The sequence below is a fragment of the Thalassophryne amazonica genome, chromosome 5 (genome assembly GCF_902500255.1).
Source record: "Thalassophryne amazonica chromosome 5, fThaAma1.1, whole genome shotgun sequence".
NCBI classification, from domain to species: Eukaryota; Metazoa; Chordata; class Actinopteri; order Batrachoidiformes; family Batrachoididae; genus Thalassophryne; species Thalassophryne amazonica.
The window spans coordinates 68,672,557-68,686,162 of record NC_047107.1 but is presented as its reverse complement, the minus strand read 5'-3'; the positions used below and the strand labels follow the sequence as shown (position 1 = coordinate 68,686,162).

The 13,606-nt window shown below is 38.8% G+C and overlaps 1 protein-coding gene across 4 annotated transcripts in view; it reads right to left on the bottom strand.

The window, feature by feature from the left end:
* Positions 1-13,606, bottom strand: part of grid2 (glutamate receptor, ionotropic, delta 2) — a 2,248,146-nt gene that overhangs the window by 655,213 nt on the left and 1,579,327 nt on the right. For all 4 annotated transcript variants that reach the window (XR_004560786.1, XR_004560787.1, XM_034170483.1 and 1 more), the window contains exon 5: positions 9,056-9,109. Coding sequence is in view for 2 of the 4 variants with exons in the window: in XM_034170483.1 (XP_034026374.1) it covers positions 9,056-9,109 (54 nt within the window). In the remaining 2 variants the exon portion in view is untranslated. The remainder of the gene's footprint in view (positions 1-9,055; positions 9,110-13,606) is intronic.

The window sequence follows — 13,606 nt, the reverse complement described above, 5'->3', positions numbered from 1 at the left end:
CTGTCATTATATTCTAAGTTGATTCACTGTGCGCTGTGAATTAGTGTCGGGGCACAGTGAATCAAAATTTTTAAAATTGATTTTAAACACCTGTAAATTACATGTGGGGAGACATAAATAACACAGCCTTATAAACAATAACTTGCTGTATTAAATCCACAATAGAATGACCTAAACCTATGCATAATGTGTTTATGCTGCCACAGAACAACATTTCTGATCCACTGTGCCCCGGTTTCCCCGATGTTGAGTCCATTTTGTGGGGCAAGTCCAGTTTTCGAAAACCACAAGTCAATACTGTACCTTTGGAACACCCTGCAGCTAGCATGATGAGTAAGTATTGGGTCTGTGAGATAATTTTCAACCTGAACCCCTGACTTTACTTCCAATGCCTCCTCACCAGGAAAACACCGATCCCTCTTCTTCAGCATTTCCTATAGAGATGTCAGTCAAAAGCAAAACCACATCAGTCATCCTTGGCTATTTTTGGTATTTCTCCTCTGACCTGTTTGCTTCAGCCTACTCCCATTCTCTTTTCTTCCACTTGTCCCTTAGAGACACCAAATCACTCTGCCTCACTTCTCATCTGCAGATGAGGAGAAAAGCTGGATAGATTGACTTCTTGACCTGTTTTGTGCCTCTGCTTTGCCTGATCTCCACTTCCCACACACCAATTGCCCCTTTTACGCTTCTTTTCAAAGGTTCAAAGGCTTGAAAAACAAAATTAATCCAAGTCAAAAACTTTGGTGGTTGGTTGTGTGGGTGTTTGTCACTCAAGACCCAGCAATGTGTTTAAGTGACACTGCACACCACCAACACATGCTCCTACAGCTGACAAGATGAAAGCATCAGCATTTTGCTTCCTCTCCCACAAATCAAATAATTTATCAATGATGAAGTGTTAAATTATCACAGCAGCAAGTGCATACAATCATATTCAAGACACTCAGTGTATTAAATTGAGGTCGGGGTGATCAACACCAACAGAGTTAATATATACTATGACAGAAGTGATTTAATTATATTAATTAAACTATTAATAGTTTATTTGATACTATTTTTAATGGGAACACAAGTGCATCTATATGCAAAATTTACTGTGCACGTTCCATATTTTCCAAACACAGAATCCACAATTCTTTTCCTATAATTTGATTTTTTTTTTTCCCTTCGCTATAGAAGGTGGAGGGTCTTCGGGTCCACTGGACTATTGAAACTGTGGAAATCATAGGTCATGTGCTCCTTCATTTTCCCTTTCTGCTCTCTGGGCCTGTGAGTGAGTGAGTGAGTGAGTGAGTGAGTGACTGACGTGAGTGAGTGAGTGCGTGGGTGGGTGGAGTGATCTGTGATCACCTAGGTATTTCTTTTGAATTCTTGTTGCTTAATGCTGACTAATTGTACTGGATATTATGCTGTATTTGTACTGTATTTATTGTCCTTCTGATGTTTTTTTTCTGATGCCTGATTTTTTGTTTGTGTTAAGCAGCTTGAGACAACTTTGTTGTGATTTGGCGCTATATAAATAAATGAAATGAAATGAATGAGTGGAGCGGAGCAGTTGTATTTCTATTCATACATGTGATTTAACAAAGGTAAAAGGAACAAACCTATCATATGTGTTGTTTATATTAGTTGCAATTGGGCTGAAGTCAACATCTGCTGAGTATTTTAACCAAAAAAGTGTGATTATGTTGAATTAAAAGCCCCAAAATACAATGGGTCCACCAGACCCAGCAGGACTCCCTGTGTAACAAAAAACGAAGACCCTATAGGGGTTAAATTTAACATTGTAAACCCCATTTAATGTATATTTTACATTATATCTTAATCAAACATGCCCCAATCACTCTCATATTTGAAAGTGAGGTGCAGACTGACACTCACTATCGTCTGATAATGTTTGATCCGGATTGTGGATTTTGTGGATTTTAAATTTCATATTGAAAAGCCCATTTGTTTTTGCATTATATCTCAAAGTGCCTCAATCACTGTCATTTGTGGCAATGTGGTGCAAACTGGCACTCTTAATGAATAGACTAAGTTTGATCCACATCTGATCCCAAATGCAGCTGTAGCAGATATGATTCTTTTTAACACTGAAAAGTCCTTTTGGTCTATATTTTGTATTATATTTTAGCTTATGAAAAGCCACTTCTAATAGGACTTTGACCTTGGAAAATTTTTTTCCAAGGTAAAAATTTGTGCATTTGGAAATGAGTGTTAGGGGATGTTTGCGCTTTACGAGCACGATGTTCCAGGTTTTTTTTTAACTTTTCTTATTCTATCATGTGTCAGTTGAAAATCTGTGTCTTACATACACTAGCACCCAACAATGTCTATGCTCACTCACTCATGTTCAACCGCTTACTCCAATTAAGGGTCATGGGGGGTCATATGGTGTGAGGCTGTGTACACCCTAAACAGGACACCAGTCTGTCTCAGGGCCACATATAGACAAACAAACACATTCATTCCTGCACGCACACCTACAGACAATTTAAAGTTTCCAATCCACCTAACTTGCATGTCTGTGGTTGTGGAACCCAGAGGGAACCCACGCAAATACGGGGAGAACATGCAAACTCCACACAGAAAAGCCACAGGTGGGAATCGAACCCATGCCCTTCTTGCTGTGAGGCAACAGTGCCAACCACTAATCCACTGTGTCTATACTATTTTCATAAAAAGCTACTTGAAAATAATAGTGACAAAAGTTGGTCAAAAAAGTTTGGGTTTTTTCTTCTCATCAGTAGGTCAGTAGTTAACACACGACCACAACTTTGTTGAGTTTCCCCATCCAACATGCACAAAGCTGATCTCTCCTGTGCTACTTAAACTGGTGTTTGTCTTCAGCTGGACAACATAGCTTTGGTGCAACATAAGTTAGCTTTAGTTGGCTGACCATGCGTGAGCACCTAGCAGAAAAATGTGAAGTGACCATCACAGTCTCCTGACCTCCATATCTTTGAGTCATTTTAGCAGGATCTCAAATGTGCAGTTTATGTAAGACAACCTTACAATTTAGGGGCCAAGGAGACTTTTGTCAAGAAGAATAGGCAGCTACAACATCTAGAAAAAAATAAAGGTACTCATCTGCAACTATCACAAAAGACTGCAAGCTGTTGCTGTTAAAGCAGTAATACACAGTATGAAGAACTACAGGTACGTACAGTTTTGAATGGTGATAATCTCATTTTCTGTATTGCTATGTTCTTTTTAATGATTGTACTACTCTATGTTGCCCAATGGGATTATTATTATCTTATTAAAATAACAGTAATGTGTTTTGCCTGATGGATTTTGTTTTCTTTAAAAACAAAAGTACACAAATTCTGCCAGGGTATGTAAACGTATTCGGGGATGCTCCAAGACTTGACTTGACTTTAAGTGGTGGGAGCGCTGGATGTTGAGCATTGCTGGTTCCTGTCCTATGTGCATCCTTAGTGAAACAATATCTGCACGGGTACCCTGTTTGTGTTTTTGAAAGCAGTGCTGGAAAAATTTAATTACCCAATTATACGACTCGAGGAAAATGTGTCTGTTAATGACTGTAGTTATAGTTGACTACTGCAGGTAGTCACCCCATAGCCATTGCAAGATGCGAATGGATTCAGTTCATTCTGGTACACCATTAAAAAAACAAAACAAAAACTCTTTCAACACCTTTTCAAGCATCACAGAGTTGATTTCAATAGTGTATCAGAATGATGGTGTAATTGGTTTTGTATGATGGCCAGAGGGAACTCCGCTCACTTCCAGAAGTAAGTTACCATAAATCTGTGTTCAATGTAATTATAGTTGGACTTCATGTACCCATTTATTCTTACTTCCAGTGCTATGAGATGAGTGGAAGTACGTAGGTGCATAAGGTGATGGGGACAGAGTGTGACAAAGCATAACCAAATAAAAGTATGATGGAAAAACCTTCAGTTATACAGGAAGAAAAGAGAACATGAGAAAAAATCGGGACCAAAAACTCCTGATTCAAATCACTCAAGTGTGCATTGAAATAGGTGTCACAGCTAAGTGACATGTTTGCTTTGAACAAGATGCATAATATCCACCAACTCCAGGGGAGCCACTTTGCAACAACAATAGTCTAAGAGGGCTGCAGCTTAACAGGTGATGTCCAACTGTGCACAGAATGTGCATGACTATAACTCTCTCTCTCTCTCTCTCTCTGCAAGCATGTCTGTTGCTGTAAGCTGAGAGCACAGCCTAAATGACTGTCACTGTTGGATGAATCGTTTTTATCATCACCATTTAACAAACAACAAACAGTCTTGTTGGAATGAGACCACGATATAATTAGGATTCAAACACTGACTTCTAAAAGGTTTTCAGTCAGATGTTTCAGAGATGCTGCTACACATTTGAAGAAATGTCTAGTCGTGAAAGTAGGGGGGACTGAGCATTTCAACTGGAAGAAAGTGAATTTCCCTGATTATGTCTTCTCATTACCTTGTAATGTGCAGAATTAAAAAAAAGATGAGGAATAGGAAGGATGATCAATTATGAAGTGTGACTCCCACCTCAGGATACTTGTCTAACTGGAGATAAAGCAGAGTTATGACAACTACACAGTAACCCTGATCTACAATAAACTACCGAGAAGAAAATATGAAATAATCATCTTCTGCAGAACCAGTACAGCAATATGTTATGTAAAATACAATCATTTTTTTGCAGTTTGATATAAACAATTGGTGCTGAATACCACTAAACGCTAAGCTTTTCAAACTGCAGTGTCTCCCCTATAACAGTGTAGGCCTGTCTGGCTGGCAGGCCAATGAGAATCGCCAACTAGATTTTTATTATTGTTGTTATTTATTAATATTTTTGTAATGCTAATACTAATAATATTGGCAACAAAATAATACCAGATATCATTTAAATTGGAAATCACTAATCATTTTGGTACATATGCAACATTGTGTTCAGCACTGCAGTTCTGAGGCTATTCAAAAAGGTGATTGAGGAAAGAGCAGAGATCTGTTTTTTTTTTTTTTTCCTTTACTTTTTTCTTACTCTGCCAGGCGCCACAAGAGTTAAACATCTGTTTAAAGCTTTTTGTACAGCTGTAACTAGCTATGATGCCATTTTCAAATGAGCACAGTACTTAATACGCATGGAAATATGGTCCAAAAATGTGATTCATTAGTGTGAACGGGTGGACGTTTATGTTGCATACCCAATTAAGCCTTGATGTTTGTTAATTAAACACAACCTTGGATGTCTGAAATATTTAAACCTTTTTTTTTAATTCTGAAAAATGTGAGGATAACAAAAGGGTTAAACAGGCTCAACCTAAGCAGATTTGAAACTACAAAGCCCCTATGGGTAAGCCCCTATGTACCAGCTCGGGCCCTGCGTTCTCAGGGTGTAGGACTTCTGTGTGTTCCCAGGATGAATAAAAAGTCTGCCGGTCACAGAGCTTTCTCCTACCGTGCCTCAGCTCTGTGGAACGATCTCCCGGCATACATTCGGCAATCGGATACTGTAGAGACTTTTAAGTCCCGTTTAAAGACTCATTTGTTTTCCCTGTTTTATCATTAGTGTTATGATGTGTTTTTATTCTTATATTCTTTATGGGTTGTCTTTTATTGTGTTTTTAATTTTTAATTCAGTTTTTTGTTTGTTTATTTTAGTGTTGTGAAGTGCCTTGGGATGATTTCATCGTGAATTGGTGCTATATAAATTAATACATTGAATTAGAATTTTGATAAATGAAATAATTAAAGATTAGATTAGATGGAACTTTATTGATCCCTTGGGAACACTCCTCCAGGAAAATTGAGGTTCCAGGAGCACTGTATAGCAGCACACAGGGTAAGAAGCACACATAGTATCAAAGCAAAAGTATAAAAAACACAACAAAAACTGTTGCTAATATAAATACATAAATATAATGCCAGACATACTAATACAATAACATGCTTTTGGAGGGTGGTATGCATTTTCAGAGGCCCGACGTCCATGCCCAGTCGCCCAAAATGGCCGATATTCGCCCGAGTTAGACGAGTCACATTTCAAAACGCACGACACCCAGCAAACGCAAACATAAAAAGTTGGCTCACTTCAATCCTGAGTATTTTCATAGACATTCTCCTGATTTAAATATCATTTAGGCCTGACAGCTTGTTTGAGACCTCTGTGACATACTGTATATCGCAGACAGCCACAGCCCACACTACTCAATGGACCATTTTTACTACTCTCCTCTGAAACAGAAAAGAAGCCCCACCCACTCCCAAAAAAGTGAAACATGCTAAATCACAGACCAATAGCACCTTAATTTAGGTGATGCAAAATGCTAAAATCCACTTGCAATCATGCTTAGTGTCCATAATGTGCCACTCTTGCCAAGTTCATAGGTTAAACCATTTCTATTTATAGAATACGTTTCTGGAATTGTTTTCAGTGAAAGTGAAGCTTTTTGTTTTTCTTGCTTGCTGCCTTTGTATTTCTGAACACCTCATGTTGTTTTCCACTTTATGCATATAGTGGAAAATGTTGTTAGTTAATTCATTAGCTAGTTGTGCTTTAACTAAACAGGTTAACAGGTTTTCATTTTAATATGGAAAACATAATGTTCAATGTCTGATGTTGATCCTGAAAAAAGGCACAGCGTTACACATTAATAACATGTTGCATCAATTCACATTAAATCATTCTATTTTATTCTACCATTAATTTTGGACTAGTGGTTGCCAAATAGTCTTATATCTTTAGCTCATTCAAAGTACACAGTTCACATCTCAAAATGATTTCCAGCAAGTTCAAAGGATATATGGGTGACAACCTTTAATGTTAGTTGCCATTTTCAGTTCATCAAACTGCATCCAATGGGGTATAATGTGACATTTACTGCAACATTAATTCTCACTGAGGCAACAGAAACAAAGTTTCAGGAGGGATTTTCTTTACCAAATGGTGTAGACATAGAAATTATGGTGTTGCAAAATTATATTAAATTGGAAACATGGTCAAGGGACATAAATCTTTGGGTACTGTAAATAGAAAAAATGGTTTCCCTTCCCTAAACTATTTTGTGTCAAAGCCTCCAAATATTTCTATGTGATGGATTTTTAACAGGTTAAAAAAAATCAAAACATGACTGACAGACACACTCCTTACTGACTGTCTCAGCCTTTCATCAACTTCAATCTGAAATATTGAAGTACAACCATCACACTGATTATGTGCTTTTCCATAGAAGAAGCAGTCGTCTTAGATAAGAGTCCATGACTCCCCCTGGGTGGGATGGAAGTTCAACACAGGTTACCTCACCAGCCAAGGCCGGTGTCGCAGACTATATTTTATTCATTATTTCATCATTTATTTTATTTTGTCGTTATTGGGAACAGTGGAGGAATTTCCATGGGTATTAGCAGGATAATAAGAGCTGTACACTTTGTGCACAAATGTGTCATTCATGTTCAGCTGTGAGTGGCCACACCACTTCAATGTTTGTGTGTTTGGTCGCTTATTCATGTCTCCAACTGCTCTCCAACAGTCATGCCCAGTGAGATAGTACTTTTAGGGTACTATCTCACTGCTGCTGGGGCTCCTGGCAAGTAGTAAGAGACACAAATTTGCAAGAAAATATGTGAATAAGCAACAATTTTCCCTTGGAATCACACTGACCAGTATTTGCATTTTTTGTCATGCTCCCAGGGGTCCCAGGGCAGTGCACACCTGTCTCACAACTGGAATGTCAGTCTCATTTTTGTCTCCAATCAGTCACAATTTAGTTTCATAGGTCACCAACCTCTCACAAAGTTGTCTCGCTGTTTGTGCACTTTTCTGACGCAAATTGAAATGTGTTTGAGATGCCAACGACAACTATTTTCAGAGAAAATTTGTGTTGCAAATTTTTTGAACATGCTCAAAATTCCTGCAACATCACAGTGAGGCCCTGCCACTCATGCAAGGAAATTAAGAACCCCGACAAATATTTAAAGCCATTCTGGAAACGCCGTTGTGAATGTCATTCACAATTTGTTGCCAACAGTCACAGCTTGACTGTGTCCATGGAGCTTTACAGTTATCCAGTTTGGAAGTTTACCCCACAGCAAACAGACTTCTTGTTAGTCACAGTACAATATATGCTGGTCCCCATATGCTGATATAATGTGAAAGGCACATGGTTTTGTCTGTTTGGAAGTGTTTGATATGAAATTGAGACAAGTCCAAAGTCTGCTTGTGGGGGCAGCTTGTGATCTTCAGTGTTGGAAAAATTTGCAATTGTAAGTGGCTCCCAGTTAAAGCATCGGACAAAAATGCAAATGTTTACTCTTCTTTCAGTTCATCTGCCTTGAAAATGTGTAGGTGTGTGGCAGCCTGGATTCCCTGCTGTGTCCTGTTGTTTCATTTCAGCACTTGTATATACAGTGTATTATTTGCATATTATGTAGGACAAACACATATGAGTACAAAACAGTTGATTTTGCTGGTATTGTTGTTCTAAAAAAAATTCTCATGATGGATGATTGAAGATGTGTTCTTTGACAAAATTAACAAGAATATTCAGTTATGTTTGTCTCATCACCAGTACTCACTGCAATCAGTATTTGTGAACAAAATGAGGTAGATGTGGAGAAATCAGATGATCACAGTCATAAAAAAAGAAGAACAATGACTTTGTAGTTTGTCAGTGCATGTCTGCATTCATTAATTCAAAAGAATCCTGAATATTTAAGTACGAAACCAGATTTTTGGATGAGTGCTTACACTCTCCTTGTGTCAAGGTCACCTTTTTCATTTCTGCAAATTGACTGCTTGACAATAAATAAAAAATGGGGGTTAAAAAGCTTTAAATGTGTGCAGTTTTGTTTTCCATTCCACTGGACTCAGTGCCATTGGTCAATGACAGAACACAGATTTTCCCATGTTACTCAAACAGTGACCTCTCCTCCATTGTCACTACCAGCCAAAGAAGAGGTTTGAAAGATTTTGACACCAAACCACAAATATTTTCAGGATATCAGAAGTGCGAGGGTAAAATGAAAGCACAGTTGGCATGGAAACTGTAAATCACGTTTCAAGCACTCACCTCATTAATCAAGATCCAGTGACAATCGAAGGCCACCAGGTTCGTCTCCACCACCTGTAAGACAATGACACATAACATTACATTTAGCATTTCGTAAAAATAGATGCAAAACAATTCGATGACAAGGAGAAAAAATGACATATACATAAGGACACAACAGTACAACGGAGGGAGCTGTCTTGCAAGAAGGCTATCTCCAAGAATCAACAAGCTATGATCAGGTGTTTGAAGTTTGCATAATTAACAAGCAAAAAAAAGCTCCATTTAAATGTACTTGGAAAATTACATCCTATTAAAAGGATAGGACCACTACTGACTGAACTAAATCAATCAATTTTATTTATATAGCGCCAAATCACAACAAACAGTTGCCGCAAGGCGCTTTATATTGTAAGGCAAAGCCATACAATAATTACGGAAAAACCCCAACGGTCAAAACGACCCCCTGTGAGCAAGCACTTGGCGACAGTGGGAAGGAAAAACTACCTTTTAAACAGGAAGAAACGCTCCAGCAGAACCAGCTCAGGGAGGGGCAGTCTTCTGCTGGGACTGGTTGGAACTACTAATGGCAGCGAAGGTAGAGACCAATAGATCGCATTGGGGCTTCCCAAGACTTGCCCAAGGGATTCTGAGAAGGACACTGTGACAGCAAACTGAAGCAGAGAGGGACTGTGATGTCACTGGCTGGTCTCTCTTTCTGGCTTCTAATCCAACATGGTGGGAACTACATTGAAACGGCTGCATTTCTGTGTAATCTAACGTTTCGCATATATTATGAGAAAGTTAAGGAGAAATAAATTACTTCTAAAATGAAAAACACTGTTTTTGAACCACATAACATCTCTGAAGTCATTTACAAAACATCGCAAGGACATCAGCATGCATGTTAAGTTTGCACGCATCACCCACAGTCAAAGCTACTGTAATTTCCGGAAATGCTTATGGATGCGCACACACACGCCCTCCTGTAGACGCCTGTAAAAGGTAAATAAATTATTTATGGCACTCCCCCCAGATTAATATGTTCTCTTCATTAAAATGAGCTGTAATTTTACAACATGTTTCTAAAATAAACTAACATTATAATGCTTGGATTTCAGTAGAAACAATGTTTTTTAGTTTAGTGAAATTTGGATGGCCCGAAAGTACGGGTCTTCACCTCATTCCACAAAAGATAGAGAGGGTGCAGGTTTTCTTTGGAACCACTCACTCCACCAGGTGATTTCACTGATTAACATCACTTTAAGCAGATGAAAACAAATAATCAGTGAAATCAGCTAGTGGAGTGGGTGGTTGCAAAGAATATCTTCAGCCTCTACCCTATAGCTTCAAACAGATGCACACAAACATGGTTGCTGTTTTGTCTGACGCAAGCACCACAGCCACTACTAATTAGGGCTGTCAGAGATAACAAAAGTCATATTTCAGACTGGATTTTAAGAGATGGATTGGATCTTTCTCAGATGAGCAAAATAAATGAATAAATAAATAAATCTAAAATTAAAATAAAATACAAATACTACATTGCTATCCATTTTAAAAATTACTTAATGAGCAATGACAACAGGGAACTTTGCCTGTGGTCCTGAATGAAAAGTGAAGCCAAGATGTTGAACATTTAACATAATATTTTAAAATAAAATTCTGAATTGTTGGACTTCAAATTCCAGATAGACAAGCAGCACTTGGCCAAGCAACAAGACATGGTGGTGCCTGACAAAGAAAAGAAGACCAGTGATCAATGTGGCAATCGCAGCAACATCAGAAAGAAGGAGCATGAGAAAATGGACAACCACCAAGGGCTGAAGTAACAACTGGAACAGATGAGGAAAATAAGATGTCCCAGTTTTTAATAGGAGAGTTAGGAGCTGTAACCCACAAATTGAAAGAGTGGCTCCAGCTGGTTCAATCTGCCCGGCAGACTCCATGCCGGCCTTTTCTTCACATAGAGATCTGGGTGTCCTTGTGAGTACAGGGGAGCTGCAGTCCAGTCCATAAGTATTTGCACAGTGACACAGTTATTGTAATGTCTCTGTACATTACCATAAATGATCTGACATGAAACAATCAAAATGTGCTTGTAGTTCAGACTCTCAGCCATTTATGAATTGCATGCACTTTCAAACATAGTACCTGTATTTTCAGAGGACATCTGTAATTGGATAAACTTTGAGGCTTACAAATAATCACTTTCAGAAACACTTTTTTATCAACAAGTCAGGGATGGACACCTGAACAGTTACTGAATATGTTTTGGAATTTATTTATATCAGTCATTAAGAAACAAACAGTATAGTCAGGTCCAACTGGTCACTAGAAGGTTCAAGGATGCGCCCCACCGCCAAACCAATAAGAAAACAAAATATACAACAACATAATTAAGTATGGTCCAGCCTACTTCTAGGCATCTTATATATATATATTATATAATATATAATATATATATAGATATATATATATATATATAGATATATATATATATATATATGAGGTATGTCAATAAAGTATAGGTCCTTTTTATTTTTTCAAAAACTATATGGATTTCATTCATGTTTTTACGTCAGACATGCTTGAACCCTCGTGCGCATGCGTGAGTTTTTCCACGCCTGTCGGTGACGTCATTCGCCTGTGAGCACTCCTTAAGGAGGAGTCGTCCAGCCCCTCGTCGGAATTCCTTTGTCTGAGAAGTTGCTGAGAGACTGGCGCTTTGATCAAAATTTTTCTAAACCTGTGAGACACATCGAAGTGGACACGGTTCGAAAAATTAAGCTGGTTTTCAGTGAAAATTTTAACGGCTGATGAGAGATTTTGAGGTGATACTGTCGCTTTAAGGACTTCCCACGGTGTGAGACGTCGCGCAGTGCTCTCAGGTGCCGTCGTCAGCCTGTTTCAAGCTGAAAACCTCCACATTTCAGGCTCTGTTGATCCAGGACGTCGTGAGAGAACAGAGAAGTTTCAGAAGAAGTCGGTTTCAGCATTTATCCGGATATTCCACTGTTAAAGGAGATTTTTTTAATGAAAGACGTGCGGACAGATTGCAGCATCGACTCCGCCACAGGAAAAACACCTCTGTTGGAAGCCTTAAGGACAAGTTGGAACATGTCCAGCTGTTACAATTTCTCATATACTCACTCCACTGAAAGCCATCAAAAGCCGCCTGGATTTTACAAATGGTTATCAAGGTGTTTTTCGTGTGCCGCCGCACCGTGCCGGCTGCGTCCCGACGCGCGGACCCGTCCGCACGTCTTTCATTAAAAAAATCTCCTTTAACAGTGGAATATCTGGATAAAATGCTGAAACCGACTTCTTCTGAAACTTCTGTTCTCTCACGACGTCCTGAATCAACAGAGCCTGAAATGTGGAGGTTTTTCAGCTTGAAACAGGCTGACGACGGGCGCTGAGAGCGCTGCGCGACGTCCTCGCACCGTGGGAAGTCCTTAAGCGACAGTATCACCTCAAATCTCTCATCAGCCGTTAAATTTCACTGAAAACCAGCTTAATTTTTCGAACTGTGTCCACTTCGATGTGTCTCACAGGTTTAGAAAAAATTTTGATCAAACAAAGCGCCAGTCTCTCAGCAGCTTCTCAGACAAAGGAATTCCGATGAGGGGCTGGATGACTCCTCCCACAAGGAGTGCTCACAGGTGAATGACGTCACCGACAGGCGTGGAAAAACACACGCATGCGCATGAGGGTTCAAGCATGTCTGACGTAAAAACATATGAATGAAATCCATATAGTTTTTGAAAAAAATAAAAAGGACCTATACTTTATTGACAGCCCTCGTGTGTATATATATATATATATATAATATATATATATATATATAGATGCCTAGGCGTAGGTTGGAACCATACTTAATTATGTATTATATATGTTATTATGTTATTATATATGCTACTCTGGAACCACCCCTAAACCCAAACAGTTCAACTGTCAACCCCACTGAGGTCCTTAGACTGGGTCTCATTAACATAGATCACTGTCCTCAAAATCATTGTTGATCAATGATCTAATTATTGATCATCACTTAGATATGATTGGGCTATGTGAAACCTTGCTTAAACCTACAGCTATCCTCCCCTTAAATGAGGCCTGCCTACCAGCATATACATTTAGTCACGTCCCTCATGATGAGAAGCAAGGCGGGGGTGTTGCTCTTATTTATAAATCTAGGTTTAGCTTATTAGCTGTTGGGGGTTACATATATAACTCGTCTGAGCATCTGATTCTCCGCTCTGCTCAGGATATTACACATTGAAAAGGTCAGAAGAATAAAAATCAGTCGTATTACTTTGTCACTGTATATAGGCCTCCTTGCCCATATTCTGAATTCTTAGATGAATTTGGTGCGTGTAGATAACATTCTGATCATTGGTGACTTTAAAATTCATATAAATAAGCCTTCTGATCCCCTCTGCAAATCATTTATGGAAATTGTGGATGCATTAGGATTTCGGCAATGCATTCGGGATTCGACGCACATTAGTGGAAATAACCTGGATCTGGTTCTCACACATGGTATTGCTGTTATGAATATTGACATCATGC